This window comes from Mustelus asterias, chromosome 15 (genome assembly GCF_964213995.1).
Source record: "Mustelus asterias chromosome 15, sMusAst1.hap1.1, whole genome shotgun sequence".
Taxonomy (NCBI): domain Eukaryota; kingdom Metazoa; phylum Chordata; class Chondrichthyes; order Carcharhiniformes; family Triakidae; genus Mustelus; species Mustelus asterias.
In genome coordinates this window covers 89,098,631-89,126,557 of record NC_135815.1, presented here as the reverse complement: position 1 = coordinate 89,126,557, position 27,927 = coordinate 89,098,631, and the positions used below count along the sequence as shown (strand labels likewise).

Sequence of the window (27,927 nt, the reverse complement as noted above, 5' to 3'; positions counted from 1 at the left end):
TCAATGCACATTTAATTTCAATTCTATTTTCAATTCTATTCCTGTAGAAATGAAATGCCACACTTTGATTTTTTAAATGGTCTCATTCTCTGGTTGTGTTGGCATCACAGAGTAACATCTATATTCCACCAACATTTTTGTACATGAATGTGACCAACAGTGCAATAATGACCAGATGATCTGTTTCTGTGATGTTGATTGAGGGATGAATATTGGCCAGGACACCGGGGATAATTCCCGCACACGTCTTCAAAAAAGAGCAATGTGACCATTTACATCCATCTGATCAGAGAGATGAATCGTCCAAAAGACAGTGTAGTACTCCCTCTTTACTGCATTGGAGCCTTGATTTTGTGTGCTCATTCCCTGAAGTGGGAGTTGAACCTGGAACCATGTGATGAAAAGGGTAGGGTGGTAGCAACTGAGCCACAGCTGATGACAACCTGCCTTACTAATTTAGTGACTTGTGTATCGGTTTGGTAGCACAGTGGTTAACACTGCTGCCTTACAACCGCCAGGGACCCGGGTTCAATTCCCGGCTTGGGTCACTATCTGTGTGGAGTCTGCACTTTCTCCCTGTATCTGTGTGGGTTTCCTCCGGGTGCTCCAATTTCCTCCACAATCTGAAAGACGTGCTGGTTAGGTGCGTTGGCCATGCTAAATTCTCCCTCAGTGTACCCGAACAGGCGCCAGAGTGTGGTGACTGGGGGATTTTCACAGTAACTTCATTGCAGTGTTAATGTAAGCCTACTTGTAACACTAATAAACTTTAAAAAGTTTCTGTTCCTCTACTTCATTTCAACTCTTATTTTCTAAACAGTAGGTGGCCTCCATATTCCACCAGAAGCACGTCACATTTAGTTCCATTAAAACTAATTTGCTAATTCAATGCGCATTTTGCAAATACGACAGATGTAAATTACTGCGGTATATTTTGTGATAATTTTAATTATGCTCAAACACAAGGAGTGATTTTAATTTTCAGCAGTGGTGGAAATCTAGCAGTAGCAGATCACTCACAGTTAAACACCCCACTCAATTTTCCTCTCCACTAAAGTCAATGGAATGGAAACTGGGTAGGGGATATAATCGATCATCCACCACAAACTTGCAGCCACCATTGAACGTTAAAATCAGCTTTATAATGTCTACTTGGGCTTTCAACACAACGGCCAATGGAAGATATTGTAACTCGTACAAGCATGCTGCAATAGTTTAAACGCTGGCCTTTCACCTCTGTGACCCGAGATCAATTCATTGAAACAAAATTGGGAAATGTGTCATTAATGCGCCAGCAGGTTAAAAGCCACCTGCATTTCAAAAGGTATCCCAATAACGAGATTAGCGGTGTCGACAGACCAGAGGAATACATTGTTCTGTTAATCGGAAACACTTTGGGTAGAGCATTGCACTGTCAGGGAAAACATACATAAGTCAATCTTTTAGAGCTACAGAGGCTGAGGGGGCAGGTAGCAAATACACAGCAAGAACCATCAAAGGGAAATTATAGCATGATTGGCAACTTTTTCATTTTTAGCAGCCTGTGGGACTGATTTTCCATCTAGCAGCCTGTAAACTGGGGTTCTAGCTAGCAGATTAGAGGTAAGAGTGCAAAGGCCTTCGTGAAGACAGTTAAAACTACGGCTGGAATTCTCCCAAAAAAGTTCTAAGTGTCGAATTTGCGTGAAAACTAGAGTAATTCACACTGATTTTTTTCAGTGGGAGTTTACTGAAGAGGCTCTCCGTGCCCCACCCACCCCTCCCTCCCCCCATCATTCCCGGGCCAGCCACGAATCCCCCCCTGGCCCAGCCCGATCTCCAGCCTTCCCCCCCCCCCCCACCGATTCCCCATCCCCACAGTCCTGACTCCCGCAGTGCCAATCCCCTCAGCAGGCTGACTGCACCGCCCACCCCCCCATGGCTGAACCCCTCCAGCCCACCCTGAACGCTGGCCTCCCTCTTTCCACCATTGATCCCGACTGCAGAGTAGCAGCGGAGCCACCCCCCCCCCACCAATCGCCCCCCAGGCCCTGCCCCCATCCGGCCCTGCCCCCCCCGGGCATTGCCCCATACCCGATGGGCAGTGCCAAGATGTCCCCTGGGCATTGGCACTTTGCCCCTTGGGCAGTGCCAGGGGGCTCAGCTGGCACTTCCAGGGTGCCAATGCCCAGGGGGCACCAGCTCCCAGCCTCCAACCCTCTGGAAGGTCAGGCCACCAGCTCCCCGAAAGTGGGGAGCTGGTGAAATCCCTGCTGGAATGAAGCTGGGGGGTTAGAGGTTAGCGGGCCCGGAGACTTCAGTCCCGCGCCTAATTGCATTTAAAGTATATTAAAATTAATATTTAAATTATTTCCGTGCCTCCCTGCCGATTGCCGATGCGGAGCAGACGCCGCCAGAAATCCGGTGCTGGGAGATGCTATCGCTGCAGGAACGCATGCGCGAATCCCGCACATCGCCCGCCGTGGAATTCTCCCGGCTCGCTGCGCTAAAAAATTAGCTCCGTGGGAAAGGAGAATTGCCCCCAAGATCTTTGCTGAACCAAGAAGTGACATTCACCAACATAACTACTTAAGTGTATACAGTGTGGTAACTATAAGAGGGCCTTCATTTATAGACCTATTGAATTGGATGTTGTTTGAGAAAAGGGAAGCCCTGAAAGAGTTCAAATCTTGTAAAACAAAAAGGGTAATTTCTACTTAAGCTACATGGGTGTGTTTAGTAGTTTCTTTTTACTTAACTGTCTTAGATCATTATCGTCCTGTTCTTTGTTTTTTTTTATTCATTCACGGGACATGGGCGTCACTGGCTGGCTAGCACTTATTGCCCATCTAATTATCCTTGAACTGAGGGCTTGCTCGGCCATTTCAGAGGGCAGTTGAGAGTCAACCACATTGCTGTGGCTCTGGAGTCACATGTAGGCCAGACCAGGTCAGCAGATTTCCTTCCCTAAACGACATTAGTGAGCCAGATGTGTTTTTCCAACAATCGACAATGGTTTCATGGTCATCAGTAGATACTTAAATCCAGATACTTTTCGTAGAGTTCAAATTCCACCAGCTGCCGTGGTGGGATTTGAATCCAGGTCCCCAGAACGTTAGCTGAGTTTCTGGATTAGTAGTCTAGCGCTAATACCACTAGGCCATCGCCTCCCTTCACCTTTCTTTATTGTAACAAATAGTCTTTATTAAGTGTTATACTATGATTGGACTTATACTGTTCTCACTGGATCTCGCACATGGCTCTTCACACCATTTCTGTAAACAAAACTATGCACCCCCACGAACCAATGTCCCAGGTTGGGACACCCTCGCGGGTAACATCAGCCTGGTTCATGACAAGTCTCAATTTATTGGCCAACCCATTGCTATTGATGTTTCAATAACAGTGGTGTTGCCATTAATATGAATGCTGCATTATGTTGCAGTGCATGTTTCCACAAATATTATGATACCAATTGGGTTTTGATGCTTTTGCCACCTCTTTTTCTCAGCGTATAATAGGGGAGAAAGATAAGGAAGAAAATATTTCAAACTAGATCAATTAGGAATGGCAGATGGGCTGAAATTACACCTTTGCTAGTTTGATAGCATTTTTTAATAAGTTACAACAGCATACATTTTTAAATTGTTCACATATGTCAGATCTAGTGGGTGCTTGTTACCACATTTAACATATAACATTCAGCATATTTGCATATCTGGCAGTCACAGGCCATGGAGCATCTAGGATATGATCAGAAACTTGGTGGGAATAAATTACAGGTTTTATTTTTACAAAAGCCAATGACAATGGAAAGGTTGTGATCAAAATTGCTCTAGAAGATTAAGCCCTCAACATTTCTAACCTTATTCTTCAATGGGAAACTTTTCAAATATACACATACATACACAAACGAGCTTCAACAACAAGACTTTGGAGATCCTAAATACCAGTTAACTTGTTTCTTCAGTGAACAGTGTCTCTAGTAACATTTCGAAAGTATAAATTGTTACCTCTTCATTCCTGATGATGGCAATTCCCACAATTTCCTGTAAAACTTCAGCAACAATCACCTGAATTGGTGTTCCATCCTGGCAAAAATAAAGAGCAGAATGGTAACATGCCCATTACTAGTGAAACGAGGAAATCATTCTGTAAATTAACAGAAAACATTGTCAATCCGTGTCTCATAATGTCAAAAGTTTGACAGTGACAAAATTCTCTTTGAGAGATTGGAAAGGACTTAGAACTGATAAATCAGACTTGGTGTTAAGTTAATTAAAAGCAATGAAAGGTCTTCACGCTCCATGCCACTTATTAATTAGTACTTCATTATACCATGTTTAAATTTCTGCACAGCATGGAATTGTTTTTGGGAAACGAAGGGTTTTTAACCAAGACCGAAGTTCTCTGTATAAATGAAAGCTCTGTGCTTTTCATTTTAAGCAAGTTACGGAAACGTTGGTACTATTATTGGAAAACCAGTTACATGCTAACCAGTATTCAATTTCAGCAGTTCAAAATACATGAGCTAAAGTAAATATTTGGTCAAAGTACTGAGACATCAGATGGCAGCAAGTATGGATCTTATTTTAGGCTATCCCACTTCCCAATCGACAGAATATTGAGAAAGGAAGTGTTTTGCATCACCTGACCTTTAGTTACAAGGGAGTCATGAACAAAGCACGATTGTGATTTATCAAATTATATTATGGGAGATGTGGGAAGAGTGACTGTTGTGTTCTTATAAAGATACAAGTCCTGAAGCTTATTTGCTGTATAAGACACCAGGCACCAACCACTCAAAGGATTTGGTTGACTGACTCATTGCAGGTTCAATTTTTCATTGCTGTAAAGTTTGGAGCACTAGGAACAGTTGTTTGCTTAATGCTGAAAGCAAAAGTGAAACTAAAGTTGAACAGAGAATATGTACATACTTTTCCACCCAGTGATGTATATGGAAACATACTCATTTTTAAGGTGTCCTATAACAACAGCTACCACATTTCAAGAAATTATTTTGCCTCAGGGGAGAGTCCCAAAGTCAATCCCTTCCCCCCCAAGCCTGAGTCCACCCAACCCTCAGGTCCCTTAGGGGACCCTCTCTCTGTGGCCTATTTTTGAACTATTTTTGATTATTATACTTAAGAAATTAATTCGCTTAAAATATCAATATTTTGAGGCACAGTCCAAGGAAGGCTAACAAATGTATTTGAGGTCTACAATTTAAAGTACCTCAATTTTCATTAATTAACTTTGAAGTGGAATTTTAACATCACAATGCAGTGGGGGCTAAAGGAGTCCAGTAGTGCACGGAGGGGGTGACTCTCTGGTGCCACTAGCTGCAGTTGCGATTTGCACTGGCCAGTGAATCGAGCGTGAGGACTAAAGTGGCACTCTTGCCGGGCGTCAAACACGTTATGAGTCTCCAGGCCCACCACACCAGCCCAGACCAGGTTTTCGCCCAAAGCAGACGGGAACCTTGGGGGCGATTCTCCCAAAAGTGCTGAACTGGTGGGAAAACTGTTCTAGATCACGACTGTTTTCTCAGTTCAACTTCACACTCGAATCTCCCCATTCTGTGCAATGCAGAGGTCACAATCGGGAATCTCATTAGAAACCCTGGGGGCGGGGCCTATTCGGGTTGGAGTCTGATAGTTCTGGAACTCGATTGCTGGCCAGCCCGGGACCCCCACAGTGCTGCCCCTCCAGCCCAGTCCGCGGCCCGATTGTGGCCCCCACAACAATTCCTGGGCCAGCCCTGACTCCCCCCATCCCAGAGCGCCGTGATGTCCCACCCCCTCACCCTGGCAAACCCCCGCCCCACTAATCCCCCCGGGGTCAGACCACCACCCCCCCCCCTCCCCCCGGGGAGGCAGGCCCTCCCAGCAGACCACCCCCCCCTCCCAGCCCGCCCCGATCGCTGGCCTCCCTCCAGTCCAGACCGATTGTCATGCACAGTGGCTTGGGACCCCCCCACCACCACCGATTGCCCCTAGGCCCTGCCCACAATAGGCCCCGCCCCCTTGGTGCTGCCCGATGCCCGGGGGACAGTGCCTAGGTCCTCTCGGGCATGGTCACTTTGCCCGTTGGGCAGTGCCGGAGGCACAGGCTGGCACTGCCAGGTGCTCATGCCCAGGGTGCACCACCCCCCCACCACCTAATCTCCTGGGGGCCCTCCTCCTTAATTCTGGCAGGGTCTCCCACTCGCTCCCCAAACATGGAGAGCTACATTAAACCCCGCCGGAATGAAGTACTCCTGGCGAGGTGGGAGATCCAATAGGGCCCGAAAAGTTCCCAATAATCACATGCTAAACATATTTAAACTACATTAAAAAAAGATTCAAATGACTTATCTGTCTTCCTGCCGGTTTCCAGCGTGGTCTGAACTGACTGTTCTCCGGCTCTGGGAGATGCGTATGCATTCCCAGTGCATGCGCAAATCCCGGAAAAAGGCCTGCGACACACATCTCCCAGCCTGACCCCCCAGAAAAGTTGCGGTCACGATGGGAGAATCGCCCCCCCCTTATTACTATGTATAAAATGTCATTTGATTGTTGTTAGTGCATCAGAAGCCCTATTTCTGGCTGCCTGGGATGCTCCCCCAATCCAGCTGGAAGTCACGCAGGCGCTAATTAGTACAGGCTTTGAGAAGCAGCGACCAGGTGCCTTGGACTCCGAGGGTGAGCAAGGAGGTAAATTCTGTGCCTATGTGTCCCTCTACCGCTGTCAGGCTACAGAGGGAGGGTCCCCCAAGGGACCTGAGGGTTGGGTGAACTCAGGCTTGGGGGGGGGGAAGGGATTGACTTTGGGACTCTCCCCTGAAATGGGGGTTCATGACTGAACTGCCCCATCAAGCCATGGAAAAAATGGAGATTGCTCTTAGCATGGTGACCTCAGGCACCTTTCTGTTAAAAATCTTCATTCTTGTCTGTGTACTGTGAAACATTTGAAGTGGCCTGGTCACTTTACTATCCATGCCCCCTGGACACCTGGAAACCATCAAGATCACTGTAGCACTACATTCTACAGAAGGGATCCCTTTGATCTCTCTCAGAAGCCTCAGGTGTGAGCAGACTCCTTTGAAGTTGTCTGATTGACAGGAGTTGTAAGTTGCACTAAGGGGATTCCCTTGCTCGGTCTCAGAAGGCTCAGGTGTGAGCAGATCCCTTTGAAGCTCTCTGACCGACAGGAGATGTCAGGTCCACTCGGGATATTCTCTTTTGTAGCCTGGATGAGCTGTAGGTGCAGCCTGGCCACTTTGAACTGATCTGCCTGACAGCTCCAGAGCAGATCAAATAGTTCTTTATGGATACAATCCAGTTAGCTTTAAGAACTTCCTATTTTCACTACAGCTGCTCACTCAGCCCCATTCTTTTAACTGCATTTTCTTCTGGTCTCTGAGCTACCGAGAATGCTCAAATGCATAGGAAAGCTTTGTTTACATTCAATTTCATGCTCCAGTACTTTTAAATAGCCTCTTGACTGACAGGTGCAAGCTATTACACAGCAGGCAGGAGCTTTGATTGTTTTTGTTTCCCCTCATGGTTGAAAACATGTCAAGTACTTCCTCTTTTTTAATTATAGTGTTTATAAACAGTCTTGTTCTAATTGACAGGTCCAGACTATTAAACAGCAGGCTTTCACTTCCATCTTTTCTAACCACGGTATTTATAAACAGGCTTGTTCTTGGGGGGGGGGGGGAGAGAGAGAGAAGAGAGGGCAGAAGGGGGCGTGAACAGGGCGTGAACAGGCATAACTGAAAGGGTCCTGAGGGGGGAGGCAGAGTCTTTGCTGCCCCTTACCTCATGCCTGTGTGGTATAGGGTGGTTTGACCTAACATTTAGTGCTGAGGGGGCAGGTTGCCCTTCTTTTGGGAAGGGTGTGGGGTTTGGGGGAGGGGAGTGCTCCACCTCGCTGTGGGGGATGGGGGAGGGGGTGTTGCTATTTCTGTGGTGCTGTGGGGGTGGGGGGCACTCTGTGATCGGGGTGCCATCGTGTTTTACGCTTTGTGTATATCTGCATTGTAAAGCTGATTGAATTCCACCTGACAGGTACTGCTTGTGCCGGCTGGAAACACTCTGTTTTTTCCACTGATGGCAGCTTTTGGGAGAACTGTGGCCAGAGATTCCAGGAATTGTTTAAAAATTCATTCATGTGATGTGGGTGTCGCTGGCTGGGCCAGCATTCATTGCCCATCCCTGAGGACAGCTTAGAGTCAACCACATCACTGTGGGTCTGGACTCACATGTAGGCTAGACTGGGTAAGGACAACAGATTTCCTTCCCTAAAGAACGTTAGTGAACCAGATGGGATTTTAACGACAATTGACAATGGTTTCATGGTCATCATTAGACTTTTAATTCCAGATTTTTATTGAATTTGAATTTCACCATATGCCGTGGTGGGATTCAAACCCGGGTTCCCAGAGCAGTACCCTGGGTCTCTGGGTTTCTAGTCCAGCGACAATACCACTATGCCACAGCCTCCCCAAATAATAAGTGTAACACATCTGCCAATAGTTTTAGAACCCAGCCACAGTTTTTGCACCTGACTTCTGACTATTTCTCATCAATTAGCATAAGCAACCAAAGTACTTTCTCTTTGTTAGGGGCACACGTTGGAGATGAGTGGGGTGCTGGCATGCCTGCTCATCAGAGATAGAGAGATGGGAACCTCCCAGCTACCTTGTGATAGAAGTAAATATCACACAGCCGTGTGGTATACAGTACTCACTCAGGTTGGTGGAGTCGCCATCCAATGAAATATGATCATGTGCATTCTGATCACTGAAAACATTCTTACATTGACAGTTCTAATTCATGTCTTTGATCTCCCACTGCACCCTCAAATGTCCCCCAGGAGGACAGCGCTGACTCCTCAGGGGAAGTCATACACTCTTACAGGTTCACAGCACACCAGCTCAGGGATCATGCACCAACTCAGATACTCACACTTCAGTGATATTAATTGCATAGCACATAGCATAATTTTAGAATCATAGAAACCCTACAGTGCAGAAAGAGGCCATTTGGCCCATCGAGTCTGCACCGACCACAATCCCACCCAGGCCCTACCCCCATATCCCTACATATTTACCCGCTAACCCCTCTAACTTACGCATCTCAAGACACTAAGGGGCAATTTTAGCATGGCCAATCAACCTAACCCGCACATCTTTGGACTGTGGGAGGAAACCGGAGCACCCGGAGGACACCCACGCAGACACGAGGAGAATGTGCAAACTCCACACAGCCTTTTTAATTATGTTCAGGCAGTGACTATCAATTGTGGACTCAACAGGATGACAGAGGGGTTGTTTGTTGGAGGTGCAGATAAGCAATGTATTACTATGTAAATACAAAGTTTATAATTGCTTCAGCGTGCTATCTTTCACCACCTGGCTAATTGAATTCCAAGATGAGAGCATGGGGTGGCTGCCTAAAGGCAAAGGTTGGAATTAAAATCTTAGCAGTCATGGTGGAAAATGGCAGATACCAAATATAAATTGTTGAGTTACAATTATTAACATGAACCATGTGACCGGTGGAAGAATGATATAGGTAAATGAACCAAAAAGAAAATAAGACATGGCCTTGGTACTGTTGCTGATTGAGTGAAGTATAATGAGTAGTAAGATATTTTCTGAGATGAAGACCACTCAATCGGATACTGGAGAACTCGTGGATTCTCTAATAGAATTCCTGGATTAAATCTACAAGAAAAATTACTTGTTAAATGCCCATGAGGCTTGGTCAGAATTTGTTTTTTTGGATAACAGCCTGTGATTCCACATATTCAGAGTATATCATGGACTTAAACAAAATATGAGGAGGACTTGTGGCATCCCTGCCTCTGAGTTCGAATCCCACTCCAGGACCTGATGGTTATGGAAGGCGTGGCATAATATGGCCATACAAGTTGATTATCAACCTGTAAATCCTTCCAAGACACTTATGGCAGGCAGTAAGAGCAGGAGAGTCCCCATATTTGATGCAGAGTGGCGCCCCTCAAACTGTCGCTCTGGTGACATGCTGTAGCCTGATCGAGGAAAAACCAGCTATGGAAACAGACATGACCACATGCTTTGTCTGCCTTGACACCTGCCTTGACACCAGTAGGCATGGCAAGAAATAAGAAGAAGAACAACAAGAAGAACAGTGCAAAATATTGACAAAGCTGAATTTGAGAATTTGGATGAGTGATAAAATTTAATATTGCCAGATTGTGCTAGAGTTCCTCATATGGACAAACAATTGATCCTAACTGGCATTCAGTTCCCGGAGAAAGACACTATTGGATTAGATGTCAGCTGGAAGGGCGCTCAAGCTCTATGTCTCCTCTGTGATAGACAAGTTTGTTCCCGATTACTACTTCTGCTCTCCACCAGTTCCATCCTCCCTGCCAAGCTACATCATATTCCACAATGGCTGCTAACTGCAGCCTGCTAAACCTCTGCCTCATTTTAGATGACAAGGCTCTGAAGACTCGTTGTTCATGGGCAACTGTCAACTTAGAATATCTTGGCAAAATAGTAGTTAATTTGCTGCTTAACAAGCTTAATTGCCTTACTGTTGCATTCCAAAATGACCTTCTGTCTCCAGCTCGGCCATCTTCAGTAACATCTGGCTGCGACAAAAACAGTGGGCTCCCCCTCCGAATGTCTTTTACAGTAATATTACCACTCCTTCAGCCTCCCAGCCCATCTCCAATGGGCTAGTAGAATCCGACCCAATTAATGTCACCTTAAATAGGATTGATAAGACCTTAAAATTGGTAGCTAATTGCCCACTGAGTTGCAACAATATCCACTCCAGCTCATTGCAAGACTGGAGGAGCAAGTGTGAGGGGGATGATGATGAAAAAGAACATGGAATTGGAACCTGGCTCAAAGCATTTCCACTTTGCTGCCCCCACCCCTCCTCTCGGTCAGTTCCCAATTGTGCCGCGATGGTCAAGTCTGTCCCTGCACCTACACAGATAGAACTATTGTTTCCTCCCTCACAGGCTTCAAAATCCAGAGGATATTGGCTAAAAAAGTATCTTAGCGATCAGAACAAGGATCTGAATAACCGGCTTCCACCTCTACAGAAGCCACGGGGGTTACACAAGTTAGAAGTGCTAAGAAAAGGAAAGGTTGCACAAGCTATTAGAGCCTTATAACCTATATCTGTTTGCACAACTTTCCATCTTGTTCATTTCTGGTTGCTAGTTGGCAAGCCACCTTCTCACATGTGAGGAATGGTGGTATGTGAAAAGGGACACCTGGTTGTTTGCAGGACTGCTTTCGGTTGGGCAATGGGAACAAGGGTAGGTGAGGGGGAAGTGACATTTGGATTTGGGGATGGGAGGGAAATAGCTTTTTGGATGTGGTTGTCAGCTGGGTGAATTGGTGAAAGCTAAGAGAACCTTTCAATAAATCCGGGCAGCGAGGTGTGCACAGCTGGTGCACTGTTTGCATCACGTTCTGTCTGTTCCTTGGCATTATCTGATAAGGCTCTGCGTCAGTGCCTTGTTCCTTCCACAGGTCAGAACCTCACTGAGTGGAAAAAGGTTACAATTTTGACCGTCCCACAACACGGTTACACTCAGCTGTATAAATGTGAGTCTCTCCTTCCTTTGCATATCAGATGAATATATTAAAATGTTCATAATTAACAAATTAAACAATCAACATATTGGGCTTTCAACAACATACTCAAAATTGAATGACTACTTACTGCGTCTCTGCGAGCCTGATTATAAATATGTAAGATGTTTAAAATGCTTTGATGCAGATTAAGGGTTTTGACAAGTCTTTCAATTCCGTGAGTGTCATGCTTTGTTGCAAGTCGTACCACAAAGGATCTGTGGAGGGAACAGTTTAAAATCTATAAAAGTTTATTCATTAAGATGCAAAACTGGTGCAAGGAAAGATAAACATCTTCCTCTTTGTACTAATGAATTGGCGCAATGTAAATGTCTACATACAAGGACACCTATGTCAGACTCCTATTTATTGACTACAGCTCAGCCTTCAACATTAGTATTCCCACGAAACTCACGTCCAAACTCCGTGACTAGATCCCTCTGCGACTGGATCCTGAACTTCCTAACTCACAGACCACAATCAGTAAGGACAGGCAACAACACCTCCTCCACGATCATCCTTAACACCGGTGCCCCACAAAGCTGTATTCTCAGCCCCCTACTATACTCCTTGTTTTACTCAGACTGCAAGGCCAACAGGAGGAGTCCCATCACCTGATGTCTGAGGACATATGCCTGAGGCATCCAAAGATGTGCAGGTTAGGTGGATTGGCCATGCTAAATTGCCCCCTTAATGTCCAAAGATATGTAGGTTAGGGGGATTAGCGGGATAAATGTATGGGGTTATGAGTATAGGGCAGGGGGTGGGCCTGAGTAAGATGCTCTGTTGGAGTCAGTGCAGACTCGGTGGGCTGAATGGCCTCCTTTTGCATGGTTGGGACTCTATGATTCTATTTGGTGGTGCCGCACTTCAGCACATCGAGGCCGACATTGCGAGGTTGGTGTCCGCAGTGCAGACCTTGGCGCAGGACGTGCACTGCATGGCAGGACATGGCCACACCATGGCTCAGCTGATGAATGGTGTCCATTGGTGTCCACCTTCCATACAATAAATCATTTCCAGATACGGTTTCCAGATGTAGAGGTGGAGTGCAGGGCAGTAGACTCTCAGAATATTGCATAATCCAATTTGAATAAGACATCAGAATTGCAGGGATCTCTGCCCACTGGTTTCCTTAATAACTCAGCAGACCTCATGAACTCAACATGTAAAAATATGAAACACAAATTACCTTCCATCATTCCTTGACAACTTACATTAGTACAATGGTCCATTGGTCAAACTATTAATTATCAAACCAAAATTCCATTATTCTTCAAAATTATATTTTCTACCCTCCCACCTTGAAAGCACCGACCTCTAGTTGAGGGCATCGGCAATTGGCTGGTACACCTGACAAAGTGGTGATATTTTGACTCATTCAAAAAGTTAATAATTTGTTTTGAAGAACCCTTACTTAAGCAAGCCTTTGCGATGAGTGACATATAACTCATGAGAGAGTGTTGTCTTGCTGTAGGGTACGACACGGGTAAAATCCTTCAACAAAGGGAACTCTGGGATCAGATGAGGTACTGTGATAACACAGAAGTCTTTTTCCTGCGATGATTTGAAACAAAACAATAAATACAATTGTTGGTTTTAAAAACATTCAGTTAGATACTTTCACTAAATGATTCAAAGAGGGAGTCATATTGAGCAGTTTAAGACGACCAAGTGTAATATAAAATTAAAGTATTCTTAAGGCTTGGGTCACTGTCTGTGTGGAGTTTGCACATTCTCCTCGTGTCTGCATGGGTTTCCTCCAGGTGCTCCGGTTTCCTCCCACAGTCCAAAGATGTGCGAGTTAGGTTGGTTGGCCGTGCTAAAATTGCCCCTGAGTGTCCTGAGATGTGTAGGTTAGAGGGATTAGCGGGTAAATATGTAGGGATATGGGGGTAGGGCCTGGGTGGGATTGTGGTCGGTGCAGACTCGATGGGTTGAATGGCCTCCTTCTGCACTGTTGGGCTTCTATGATTTAACATAGCTATGTTTGCAGAATGTTTAGGAGTGGAAATTTAACTCATACTTTTACTGATGCTGAGAAAATGGCTGGAGAAGCAAAATAAAGTAGCAGGCTGGATGACTGAGAGATGGACTGTCACTATTGTTTACCCTTATGGAATTAATATCATGTCATTCTGTTAGAGTAAATATTTACTTCACACTTAACGTTGAGTAATTGTGCACCTTGCATTTATTGTATTTAAATTATTCAAGAAGAAAATTTGAAAAACAGTTAGGAGAAGAGGAACAGGAGTAGGCCATTCAGTTCATCGAGCCTGGTCCACCATTCAATTGGATCATGGCTAATCGTCCATCTCAATGCCACTTTCCCATGCTACCATATCTCTTATCATTAGTCTCCAGAAATCTATCAATCCGTTTCAAACATGCTCAGCGATTGAACTTCCCCAGCCCACTAGGGTAGAGAATTCCAAAGATTCACCACCCACTGAGTGAAGAAGTTCCTCCTCCTCTCAATATTAAATGGCCTGCCCCTTATTCTGAAACTGTGTCCCCTGGTTCTAGACTCACCAGCCAGGGGAAGCATCCTACCCTGTCACACCCTGCAAGAATTTTGTAAGTTTTGTTAGCGCGAGTGAACAGATACCACACCACTCGCACCCAGAGCCAAGATCGATAACAGCACAGTTTATTATAGTTTTTTACGTCGACGGAGGTACAATCAGGACACAGACAAGACAGTCCCGCAAAGTACTCTGCCTGCCTGCCAAAACGGAGTATAGTTATAGTAACGATCTGTTTTGATATGTAAATGGTTTGTGAGTGGTTTCCTGATATAATCATCCTGTTTCAATAGGTTTGTGGGTGTGGAGTTTGATGTGTAAATGGTTTTCTTTTATAGTTATCCCGTTAATGGGTTTTCTGGTCTAGAGTTTTAATATGTAAAGTTTGGTTTAAGAGTGTGATAATTGCTTTATGTCTCTGAATTCCTTTGGACAATGGGTGTTTGATGGGATGTCAGGAAGTTTTCCAGGTCTCAAGATATTTTCTGAATAGCATATTGATGCGAGTTCCTGAGTCTTTGTCAACCTGGTTTCTGTGTTTAAAAGATGTCTGCTTGCCTTACTCACACCTTTCTGGCTGAATGCTGGCTGTTTTGCTTCATTTATCGAGTTATAGTTTAAGAAATATTCTAATCCTAATACCCACAAAATTTATGCCCGCCTACAGTTTCAATGAGAATACAGAGGCATTTTCATCAACCTCTCCTCATAAGATAATCCTGGCATCTGAAGGCCTAGTCTGGTGTTGCACTCCCTCCGTGGTAAGTATATCCAAGTAGATCAAGTTCACTGGGACGCAATTAGACACACCAATATATACCATGTTAAACTAAACATGATTATAGTCAAAGTCCTGGAATTTACCATGTACCACCCTTTACTGTAGTTGCAGTATTGTTGCAATCAAGGGACCGCCACTGTGCTAACTGATGCGCGACAATTAAGCACGTGGAACCAAGGCTTCGATATTGAAGGCTTTAATAGAGTAACAATGGAACTACTAACACGAATACACCAGTTCAGACTGAAGGGGTCCTGCCGGAGCAGGGGGTCTTATACCTCGCCACCGGAGGCGGGACCCCACTGGAATGTGCCATGATAACTCTTATAACAGGTAAACACCCTAACCCAACAACATTGTACAACCCCCACAGTAACAACACCCTAGCCCAACAGTAACATAATAACAACCCCCAGTGGTGAACCAACGATGGTTCACCACATTCACCCCTCCTTTAAGAACAAAAGGTGGCGGGGTGCAAGAAAAACAGGTCATATAAACAGACAATTCACAGAATTCACAAGTCCAGACGGTCTGGAGGACCGCACCGACGCTGTGATCTCCTCAACACCGGTTGCGAAACCGGAGCAGGTGCTTGTGGTGGCGTTCTTTCCAAAACAACGTCTGGCTGTCCCCTCAAGGACTCCCGGGCCGGCCGGCCCTGGTGAGGCGATGGTGCAGGGGATCCTGGAACCTTTGGTGGTGGTGGTGGTGGTGATGATGGTGGCGCCGATCTCCGAGTCTCAGGCAAGCTGTACATGGGAGTAAAAGTGTTATGCACTGGTCCCGGTGCTGACCGCGCCACGTCTGGGGAAGCAATGAGGAGTAGTGGATTCGTGACTGGGGGAATAGGAGCGACAGGAGTTGCTACGTCCCCTGCGGGCGCCAGGTCTCTAATGGAGACAGTGTCCTCTCGCCCGTCAGGATATGCCACATAGGCATACTGAGGGTTGGCGTGGAGGAGTTGGACCGGTTCGATCAAAGGGTCGGACTTGCGAGCCCTCACATGTCGCCGCAGAAGGACGGGTCCTGGGTACGTCAACCAGGCTGGCAATGAGGTTCCCGAGGACGACTTCCGAGGGAATGAGAACATCCTCTCGTGGGGAGTAGCATTGGTTGCCGTACACAGGAGGGAGCGGATAGAATGGAGCGCATTTGGAAGGACCTCCTGCCAACGGGAGACTGGAAGGCCCCTGGATTTCAGTGCCAGTAAGACAGCCTTCCAGACTGTAGCATTCTCCCTTTCCACCTGTCCGTTACCCCTAGGGTTGTAGCTCGTGGTTCTACTAGAGGCAATCCCGAATGAGAGCAGGAATTGCCTCAAGTCGTTGCTCATGAACGACGAGCCCCTGTCGCTATGAATGTAGCAGGGGTACCCGAACAGGGTAAAAAGCTCACTGAATGCCTTGATGACGGTGGCAGTCGACGTGTCCGCACAGGGGACAACAAACGGAAACCGGGAATACTCGTCTATTATGTTGAGGAAATAGACATTCCGGTCCGTTGAGGGAAGGGGGCCCTTAAAATCCACACTCAGCCTCTCAAAAGGGCGAGTGGCCTTGACCAATTGTGCCCGGTCTGGTCGATAAAAGTGTGGTTTGCATTCTGCGCAAATCCGACAGCTTCTCGTCACTGACCTGACATCCTCCACCGAGTAGGGCAGGTTGCGGGCTTTGACGAAGTGGTAGAGTCTGGTGACTCCAGGATGACACAGATCATTGTGGAGAGCCTTCAAGCGGTCCTCCTGCATGATGGCGCATGTTCCGCGCGAGAGGGCATCTGAGGGCTCATTGAGCTTCCCTGGACGATACATAATATCGTAATTATAGGTGGAGAGCTCAATTCTCCACCGCAAGATCTTATCGTTCTTGATCTTGCCCCTCTGCGTGTTGCTGAACATAAACGCCACGGATCGTTGATCCGTGATCAGGGTGAACCGCTTCCCTGCCAGGTAATGGCGCCAGTGTCTGACTGCCTCCACAATGGCTTGAGCCTCCTTCTCCACCGCTGAGTGCCGAATTTCTGGGCCTTGAAGGGTGCGGGAAAAGAACGCGACGGGCCTGCCTGCCTGGTTTAGTGTGGCGGCTAGGGCGAAATCAGATGCATCACTCTCCACCTGGAAAGGAATGGATTCATCCACCGCGTGCATCGTGGCTTTCGAGATGTCGCTTTTCAAAGCCTTGAAGGCCAATTGGGCCTCCGGCGTAAGTGGGAAGGTCGTGGACTTAATGAGCGGACGAGCTTTGTCCGCGTAGTTGGGGACCCACTGTGCATAATACGAAAAGAACCCGAGGCATCTCCTCGGTGCTTTCATGCTAGCGGGCAAGGGAAGTTCAGTAAGTGGGCGCATACGGTCTGGATCAGGGCCAATGACCCTGTTTTCCGAGGATGGCTAACCTACGCGTACGGAATACGCACTTCTCCCTGTTATAGGTCAGATTCAGGCGAGATGCAGTGCGCAGAAAGTGTTGGAGATTCGTGTCGTGGTCCTGCTGGTCATGGCCGCAGATGGTGACGTTATCCAGGCACGGGAAGGTAGCCCGCAACCCGTTCTGGTCCACCATTCGGTCCATAGCACGCTGGAAGACCGAGACCCCATTGGTGACACCAAATGGAACCCTGAGGAATTGGTATAGACGACCATCCGCCTCAAAAGCCGTATATTGTCGGTCCTCTGGGCGGATGGGGAGTTGATGGTAGGCGGACTTAAGGTCTATGGTAGAAAACACTCGGTACTGCGCAATCTGATTGACCATATCAGAAATGCGCGGGAGAGGATACGCATCCAGCTGCGTATAACGATTAATGGTCTGACTATAGTCGATGACCATCCGAGGTTTGTTCCCGCTTTTGACTACCACGACCTGCGCTCTCCACGGACTAGCACTGGCCTGTATGATCCCTTCCTTGAGGAGCCGCTGAACCTCAGATCTAATAAAGATCCGGTCCTCAGCGCTGTAACGCCTACGTTTAGTAGCGATGGGCTTGCAGCCAGGTACCAGATTTTTAAAAAGGGATGGTGTAGTGATTTTCAGGGTGGATAGATTGCATGCGGGGCGCTTTGGGCAATTTGGAGGCTGCGGCTGATTCCCTACTGCCAGTGAAGGGAGTGGCCCACCGTACTGTAGGATCACACTCTTCATGTGGACCATAAAGTTTAGTCCGAGGAGAATTGGCGCGCAAAGGTGAGGTAACACAAGGAGCCTGTATTGCTCGTAAATTGTGCCCTGTACCTCAAGAGTTACCATACATCGTCCTTGGATCGGTACAGACCGGGACCGTGATGCCATGGAAATTGTCTGCTTGGCAGGGAGAACCCGGAGCCCACACCTTTTAGCAGTTTCAGGGTGTATGAAACTTTCGGTGCTCCCACTGTCAAACAGACAATTCACAGTTCGACCACTAACCTTTATATCCATCATGGAATTTTCAAGTCTGTAGTGCCTGGTCTGATCCAGGGAGATCGACGCCACCGTTGGCCCCTGGGCGTCACTGCATGCTGCCGATGTGGATGCTGAGGACCCCTGCTGGTCGCTCCTAGTCGTCGTGGACCATGATGGCCGCCCCCATGAATCGCACGTGGGCGAGGGCGTCAAGCGCAGCGACTCCTGGTGGTCTTCCTCCTCCTCTGTCAGCCACGATGGCGCCGTCCTGGGATCGCACGTGGTCGGACCTCGTGGGTACTGCGACGCCGAAGGAGATTGTCTCCGTTCTGGAGGGTTACAAGCTGCACTGCCGTTTTTAGGTTTGGACCTGCAGACTTTGCCGTAGTGGCCTTTTTTACCGCACTGGCTGCAGATTGCCATTCTTGCCGGACACTGTTGCCGTGGATGCTTGGCCCCACCACAAAAATAGCATCGCTGGCCACCTGGAGCTGCCGCCGTCGTCGGATCGATCTGGGAGCACGGGTTAGCGGGGCGAGGAGAGAGCTGAGCTTGCTCCAGCCACGTTGACTGCACGTGGTCCTCGGGGTACAGCGCCAAGCTCTTCGACGCCGCTTCCAGCATCACGGCCATCTCCATTGCTTGGGTCAAGTCGAGTTTCCCCTTTTCCAGCAATTTAAGCCTGATGTACGAGGACCCTACCCCTGCTACGAACGCGTCTCGGGCGAGGTCGTACATATATTGTTCGGCTGATACGTCCTTACAATCGCAACCCCTGGCAAGCTGCAGGAGCTCATTGGCATAGTCCTCCATGGTTTCGCCCGACTGCCGACGTCGTGTAGCGAGGAGGTAACGAGCATGTATCTCGTTGGGTGGCTTCGTGTATCTTTTTCTTAGGAGCTCGACGGCACCCGGGTAAGTGGGAGCTGCACGAATGGCTAGATAAATCGTGTCGCTTACCCTTGCGTGGAGGACCTGGAGTTTATCACTGTCTGTAGTGATAGCTACCGAGGCTGCCAGGTAGTCCTCAAAACACTTCCACCAATGGTCGAATGTGTTAGCGGCACCGACCGCACGTGGGTCCAGTGTCAGACGATCCGGTTTTAGGATCTGTTCCATACTCTCTGTTTTTTTTTTTGCACAGCTGTGAGTTTTCTGTTACTCTATTAAATTGATGCGCGACAATTAAGCACGTGGAACCAAGGCTTCGATATTGAAGGCTTTAATAGAGTAACAATGGAACTACTAACAAGAATACACCAGTTCAGACTGAAGGGGTCCTGCCGGAGCAGGGGGTCTTATACCTCGCCACCGGAGGCGGGACCCCACTGGAATGTGCCATGATAACTCTTATAACAGGTAAACACCCTAACCCAACAACATTGTACAACCCCCACAGTAACAACACCCTAGCCCAACAGTAACATAATAACAACCCCCAGTGGTGAACCAACGATGGTTCACCACACTAACCCACTCAGCATGTCACTAAGTCCCGTTTCCACCAAACAGCTTCCAGATGGGGCATGAAATTATTCATTACATTGTTATAAAATTCTTCAGCAAAATTGGAGAGTCATCTCCAAGACCATGGCAGTTTCCAGTGCAGCTTCTTGGGGCATTGATGCTTAAAAGGGCTTTTAGTCATAATGGGCACTAGTTTATGTCCTCGCTCGGGCGAGGCTTGTAAAATCCCGCTCGAGGCCAACGGAGAATTCATTTCTGCAAGCCTCGCCTGCCCCAATTCCAGGGCAGGTGAGGCGGTAAAATTCCGGCAAACGTGTCCAGTTATGGGCAGAGAAAACTCTGGAGTAAAAAGCCCAAATTATTCTATTACCTATTACCACCCCTTCCTCATGAGTAACTGAGGGAAAAGAGGGCATAAGAAACCGATCTAAAGTTTGCATTGCTGCAAAACCCATTTCAACTTCGTGAAGCCCACTTTATAAAATAGCGGCTGCCATTATGTGATTGCTGGCAGTCATACAATTTTGACACTCTGAGGACTACCGCAGATTTATTCTTGTGGCCTTATAAATAACCAGGGCCTTTGGTATGCAACATGTTGAACCAAGTGATTTTTTTGATTATAATAAAATACTGGTTCTGAAGATTATTTAAGATTCACTTACCGGATAAAGATTAAAAATAAAGGGCAAAAAATCCTGGGACCTGTGAACGAAAAATGACATGAATATTTAAAATTTTGTTGTCAATGTTAGTAACAAAAATGCAACTTTACCCAGTTGATCAGAATATCTAATAAGTCTGAGAGCGGGATGTGCTCACCCCAAGACTGGACATTTCCTGCCTGAGGTTAACGGGCCTTTGCACGGTCCGTGTCCCGCCCATCACGATTCCTGTGGTGGGTGGGACGGGAAAATTCTGCCCAAATTCTTTACTTGCATATTTTCATGTAAATAACTAGTCTGCGCATCTCATGGCAGCTGCATTACTTAAAGTATAAAAACAATGTAAAAACGGGACCTTTCTGGAAAAACATTCACCTTATTTTGCAATAATTGTGAATGTGGCAAACATCGCACTATTTGCTTTTAAAGTCTTAAACAACTCACCAAGCTATGAATTCCTAAAACTTCATTCCAGTTTATGTAAATCTACAATGCAATATATAAATCCCAGCAACTGGGAGCCCTAATTATGACTCTTTTTGTTTGTTCATGAGATGTGGGCATCGCTGGCAAGACCAGTGCTTTATTGTTCATCCTTAATGACCCCTGAGAAGGTGATGCTGAGCCACCTTCTTGAACCGTTGCAGTCTGTGTGATGAAGGCACTACCACATTCTTGTTGGGTCGTGAGTTCCAGGATTTTGATCCAGCAACAATGAAAGAACAGTGATAAATTTTTAAGTCAGTTTGTGTGATTTAGAGGAAAACTTGCAGATCGTGGTGTTCCCATGTGTCTGCTGCCTCTAACCTTCTAGGCAGAAGAAGTTGTGGGTATGGAAGGTGCCATCAAAGAAGCCTTGATGAGTTGTGATAGTGCAACTTGTAGATGGTATACACTGCAGGTACAGTAGTGGATGGCACGGTGGCACAGTGGTTAGCACTGCTGCCTCACAGCGCCAGGGACCCGGGTTTGATTCCCGGCTTAGGTCATTGTGTGGAGTTTGCACATTCCCCCCATGTGCTCCGGTTTCCTCCCACGTGCTGGTTCGGTGCATTGACCCAAACAGGCACTGGAGTGTGGCGACTAGGGGAATTTCACAGTAACTTCATTGCAGTGTTAATATAAGCCTTACTTGTGACTACTAAATAAACTTTTTTTTGTGGAGGAATTGAATGTTTAAGGGGATGAATGGGGGGCCAGTCAAACAGGCTGATTTGCCCTAGATGGTGTTGAGTTTCTTGACTGTTATTGGAACTGCATTACAAAGTAGCAATTTAAGCAAGCTCTTGAAATGAAAGCTTGCACTATTTTGATGTGCCCCGTCTTAGAAAATAAGTAAATGCACCAAGGTACATCAAATATACAGCAAAGAAGTGGGCCATTTGGTTCAAATGATCTGTGCTAGTATCTATAATCCACGTGAGTCTCCCCCTATCCGACTTCATTTTAACCCGATCAGCATATCCTTCTCCCTCACCTGCATAAAAAACTTCCCCTTAAATAAAACTATACAATTTTTAAAAATTATTCTTTCATGGGATATGAACACTGTTGGCAAACCAGTGTTTGTTGTTCATCCCTAATTGCACTTGATAAGAACATAAGAAATAGGAGCAGGAGTAGGCCATCTAGCCCCTCGAGCCTGCCCCGCCATTCAATAAGATCATGGCTAATCTGAAGTGGATCGGTTCCACTTACCCGCCTGATCCCTATAACCCCTAATTCCCTTACCGATCAGGAATCCATCTATCCGTGAATTAAACATATTCAACGAGGTAGCCTCCACCGCTTCAGTGGGCAGAGAATTCCAGAGATTCACCACCCTCTGAGAGAAGAAGTTCCTCCTCAACTCTGTCCTAAACTGACCCCCCTTTATTTTGAGGCTGTGCCCTCTAGTTCTAGCTTCCTTTCTAAGTGGAAAGAATCTCTCCACCTCTACCCTATCCAGCCCCTTCATTATCTTATAGGTCTCTATAAGATCCCCCCTCAGCCTTCTAAATTCCAACGAGTACAAACCCAATCTGCTCAGTGGTGAGTTGCCTTTTTAAACTTCTGCAGTCTATCTGGTGTTAATAAACCCACAGCGCTGTTAGGGAAGGATTCCTAGGATTTTGACCCAGTGACAGTGAAGGAGCAGCAATATTGTTCCAAGTCAGAATGGTATTTGGCTTGGATGGTGGTGTCATCATGCATTTGTTGCCCATGTCCTTCTAAGGAGCGGCACGGTAGCACAGTGGTTAGCACTGCTGCTTCACAGCTCCAGGGTCCTGGGTTTGATTCCTGGCTCGGGTCACTGTCTGTGTGGAGTTTGCACATTCTCCTCGTGTCTGCGTGGGTTTCCTCCAGGTGCTCCGGTTTCCTCCCACAGTCCAAAGATGTGCGGGTTAGGTTGATTGGCCAGGTTAAAAATTGCCCCTTAGAGTCCTGAGATGCGTAGGTTAGAGGGATTAGCAGGTAAATATGTGGGGGTAGGGCCTGGGTGGGATTGTGGTCGGTGCAGACTCGATGGGCCGAATGGCCTCCTTCTGCACTGTAGGGTTTCTATGATTCTATGAAGTTGTAAAGGTCGCAAGTTTGGAAGGTCATGTTGAAGGAGTCTTGGTGAGTTGCTGCAGTGTAACTTGTAGATGGCACAAACTGCTGCCACTGTATGTTGGTGGTGGAGGGAGTTAACATTTAAGTTGGTGGATGGGGTGTCAATCAAGCACACTGCTTTGTCCTGGATGGTTTTGAGCTTTTCAAGTGTTGTAGCTGCACTCATACAGGCAGATGGACAGCATTCCATCATACCCCTGGCTTGTGCCTTGTAGACGGTGGACAGGCTTGGGAGTCCTGTTGCAAAATTCCCAGACTCTAATCTGCTCTTGTAGCTACAGTATGGTTGGTTTAGTTCAGTTCCTGATCAATGGTAACCTCCAGGATGTTATTGGTGAGGAATTCAGCAATGGTAAAGATTTTGAATGGCCAGGCAAGGTGGTTAGGTTCTCTCTTGCTGGAGATGTTCAATGCCTGGCAGTTTTGTGAGCCAAATGTTTCTTGCCACTTATCTGCCCAAGTCTGAACGTTGTCCACACCTTGCTGCATATGGACATGGACTGCTTTACCTCAACTACTGTATGCAGTAGCAAGTTCCACATTCTTACCACTTTTGGGCAAAGAAGTTTTGCTTGAATTTATTATTGGATGCATCAGTAATTATCTTGTATTATTACCTTTAGTTCTGGACCACAGACAAATGGAAATAACTTTTTCTCTGGTATTCCATCAAGCCTTTCATTACCTTACAGACCACTGTCAGGTGATCTCTCAGCCTCTCTTTTCTGCAGAAAAGCCTGCCAGCTTGTTCAGCCTTTCTTGAGAAGTGTTTCCTGCTTGCATCTTCCCAATGAATCTATATCCTTTTTATAATATGGAGACCTGAGCTGTGCACAGTACTCCAAGAGTGGTTTAATCAAAAATGATTCGGTTTAACATAGCCTTGCATAGCTTTCATAGAAATAAAGCCGAGTACTCAGTTTGCTTTATGGCCTTATTAATCTGTGTAACTACTTTTAGTAATTTTTGTGCCTGTACTCCTAAATCCCTTTGCCCCTCTACCTCATCTTATTAATCAAGCTGTATATGCCTTCCTTATTCTTCCTACCAAAATGTACCACCTCACATTGAGCAATACTCAAAGGTGAGCAACGGAGGAAACATGAGGTCACAAAAGTAACAATTTAACACACTGATAAGCTCAGAGAGTTTTGTTTTTTTAAAAAAAGACATATTCGAACTAGCTTTGACTGTCCATAACACTTCCAAAATGAAAGCTCACAGAGCAGCAAGTGTTTAGGTAAAGGTAGGTGGTATTAAATTCATTACTGAATTTTACTAAACATGAGAGTCATTATAGGTTTCTGCTGTACTTGGGACTCATAACCCTGATGAGAAATTACATCAGGTCTACTTTGGTAAACTCATGGGAAAAGAGTGAATCAGCCTATACCATACTTTAAGTACTGCATTAGCTCGTTGTGAATCCATTATGACATCCGCAGCATTCATAAACCCCCTCGTCATGACAGTCAGCACTTCACAAACTGGTCATCTGCTTCTCTTAGTAACCTGAATAAAACACCATTCATCCTGGCGGATTTGTTTTGAGCATGTACAGGACCTTCATCTTACTGATGTCAAGTCATTAAATTTGCATGGATTGTCTTTGAAAATGAAGGGCCTGCAACTAGCATTTTTTCTTATAAATACATCAAGGAAGTAATCATTAAGTCTATTAAATTTATCTTCAGCCCATAAGTATACTTTAAGGTTTTCATGTATTTCATGGACAGCTACAACAAGGGAATAATTTATTGCCATTATGTTTAGCCTCCACAACAATGTTCTTTACAATATATCTCCCTTCCTTCTGACTAGCCTTTTAACAAATTTCTGAAGAGTCCCATATTGTTGCATTGGTCCGCCTAACTTTTCTGCCTGCAAATTCTTTAAAATTGGCTCCTTATTTCATTTTAAAGTGTCATGATTCATTTAAGTCCATGAATTTTTAATTTACTCTTGCTAATCTTGTACAAGTCCTTGGTTAGGTCTCAGTTTTGTGTCTGGTTTTGGTCTCTGCATCTGCTGTGTGATATTGAGGCTGTGAAAAGGATGTGCAGGAAGGCCGCAAGTTTAATTCCCAGTTTAAAACATCTTCACTATCAAGATAGGCTCAAAGAGCTACTAGGCCTCTACACTTTAGAGAAACATAGATCTGAATTTTCTGGCTCTTCCCACTGGCGGGATCTTCTGGACCCACTGATGGCAACTCCCACGGCAGATTCCCCAGCAGTGCAGACGGCGAACAATGCAAAAGAGACAGGTTGTGTTTTTTTATACAGTTGGTTTTAACTAAGTAGAGAAAGCCAGGAGTCACAACCTCAAGTTATGCAAAGGAAGAGCTAAGTTAGCTATCAGGAGATGGTTCTTTTCGTAGAGAATCGTAGACCTGTGGAACAGGCTACAAGTCTGTTGTAAATGCACTTATAGCCGCAATGAAGTGTCTCTTTAAGAGGTGTTGGCTTTCTGGTTAGCACTGCTGCCTCACAATGCCAGAGACCCGGGTTCGATTCCCGGATTGAACATAAGAACATAAGAAATAGGAGCAGGAGTAGGCCATCTAGCCCCTCGAGCCTGCCCCGCCATTCAATAATATCATGGCTGATCTGAAGTGGATCAGTTCCACTGACCCGCCTGATCCCTATAACCCCTAATTCCCTTACCGATCAGGAATTCATCTATCCGTGATTTAAACATATTCAACGAGGTAGCCTCCACCACTTCAGTGGGCAGAGAATTCCAGAGATTCACCACCCTCTGAGAGAAGAAGTTCCTCCTCAACTCTGTCCTAAACTGACCCCCCTTTATTTTGAGGCTGTGCCCTCTAGTTCTAGTTTCCTTTCTAAGTGGAAAGAATCTCTCCACTTCTACCTTATCCAGCCCCTTCATTATCTTATAGGTCTCTATAAGATCCCCCCTCAGCCTTCTAAATTCCAACGAGTACAAACCCAATCTGCTCAGTCTCTCCTCATAATCAACACCCCTCATCTCCGGTATCAACCTGGTGAGCCTTCTCTGCACTCCCTCCCTCCAAGGCCAATATATCCTTCCGCAAATAAGGGGACCAATACTGCACACAGTATTCCAGCTGCAGCCTCACCAATGCCCTGTACAGATTCAGCAAGACATCTCTGCTTTTATATTCTATCCCCCTTGCGATATAGGCCAACATCCCTTCTTGATCACCTGTTGCACCTGCAGACTGGGTTTTTGCGTCACTTGGGTCACTGTCTGTGTGGAGTTTGCATGTTCTCCCTCTGAGTGGGTTTCCTCTGAGAGCTCCGGTTTCCTCCCACAGTCCAAAGATGTGCAGGTTAGGTGGATTGGCCATCCTAAAAAAAAATTCTCCCTCAGTGTACCCAAACAAGCGCCGGAGTGTGGCGACTAGGGGATTTTCACAGTACCTTCATCACAAGTAAGCCTACTTGTGACTAATAAATAACCTTTTAACTTTTTCTTTAAATATCATTGTACATTCCTCATAATTTGTCCCCTCCTGATACATGCAGACAGTAAAAGCAGCGCATAGCACCCAGGCAAGAGGAGAGTTTTCCATCACATTCCTGACTTGTGCCTTGTAGATAGTGAACATTTATTTGAACAGAAGTTACTAAAATCAGCAGACAACACAGGGATAAAAAACCAATTTGGTGATGTTCTAGATTTCTTCAATACCTTCCTTGTTAAGACTGTCCTTCAAAAGATAAAATTAGAAAACGTAATTTTCACTGAAGAACCCCATAAGGGCTTCATATCACCGTACTTTTGGCATCTTCTCCAGCTTTATATCTCTTCCCAGATTCTGCGCATCTGTCTCCCCGCCCTCTGTTCCACCCTTCCTAGCAGTCTTCAACCACTTAATTTTATATTTTGGAACTCCTTTTTCATGTTTTTCTATGTTAAAGCCATGGGCAATTGGTAAAAGTTTCAACCACAATCTTCATTACCTTCCATACATAAACAATTAGCATTGCCCTGGTACTTGCCTTGATTCGTATTTCTCATCAATACAGAACAACTGTATACAAAAATAATTTGAGAAATCACTGTCTTTTGAAGAGATCTTTTCTTTAGTTGTTTGGTCTTCACCATCCGGCAATTTGGCATTTTCAACATTGTATGACGCATCTCTCTGCAACAAGAAGAAGAAAGGGGTGACAAATTACATTTAGTTACGTTTGAGATCAGTCACATATTACATTATTATTCACAGCCATTAATGGGTATTTCTCGATCCTAAAAGGCATCTATGCCTGCTGAAAATGTGAAGACATGCTGAGGTTACAGCAATCTTATCTTTTTTTATTGTTTTAAAGGATGTGGTTGTCACTGGCTAGGCCAATATTTATTGTCTATCCCTAACTGGCCTTGAGAAAGTGCTGGCGAGCTGTGCTTGAACCGTTGCAGTCCATGTCATGCAAGTACCTCCATAGTACTGATAGGAAGTGAGTTCCAGGATTTGTCTCAGCGACACTGAAGGAACAGCAATATAGTTCCAAGTCACAATGATGTATAACTTGAAGGGGAACTTGCAGATGGTGCAGTTCCCTTACTTCTGCTGCCTTTGTCCTCCCAGGTGGTAGAAATCACAGTTTTGGAAGGTGCAACTGAAGGAGCTTTGGTGAATTGCTGCAGTAAATCTTGTAGATGGTACACACTGCTGCCACTGTGCATTGATGATGGAGAGAGTGCATGTTTGTGAATGGGGTGTCAATCAAATGGGCTGCTTTACCCTGAATGGTGTTAAGCTTCTTGGGTGTTGGATCCGCACTCATCCAGGCAAATGGAGAATATTCCATCACACTCCTTGTCGATAGTGAACATCTTTGGGGAGTCAGGAAGTGAGTTACTCTCCACAGAGTTCTGACCTGCTCTTGTAGCCACAGTAATTATTATG

General features: G+C 46.0%; 1 protein-coding gene across 1 annotated transcript in view; it reads right to left on the bottom strand.

The window, feature by feature from the left end:
- cfap61 (cilia and flagella associated protein 61) overlaps nucleotides 1–27,927 on the bottom strand; it is a 176,389-nt gene that overhangs the window by 108,722 nt on the left and 39,740 nt on the right. Inside the window, exons 9-13 of the mRNA XM_078230494.1 lie at nucleotides 27,017–27,162; nucleotides 20,433–20,472; nucleotides 13,026–13,165; nucleotides 11,700–11,826; nucleotides 3,993–4,070 (exon numbers count right to left, since the gene is read on the bottom strand). Coding sequence (XP_078086620.1) covers nucleotides 3,993–4,070; nucleotides 11,700–11,826; nucleotides 13,026–13,165; nucleotides 20,433–20,472; nucleotides 27,017–27,162 — 531 coding nt within the window. The remainder of the gene's footprint in view (nucleotides 1–3,992; nucleotides 4,071–11,699; nucleotides 11,827–13,025; nucleotides 13,166–20,432; nucleotides 20,473–27,016; nucleotides 27,163–27,927) is intronic.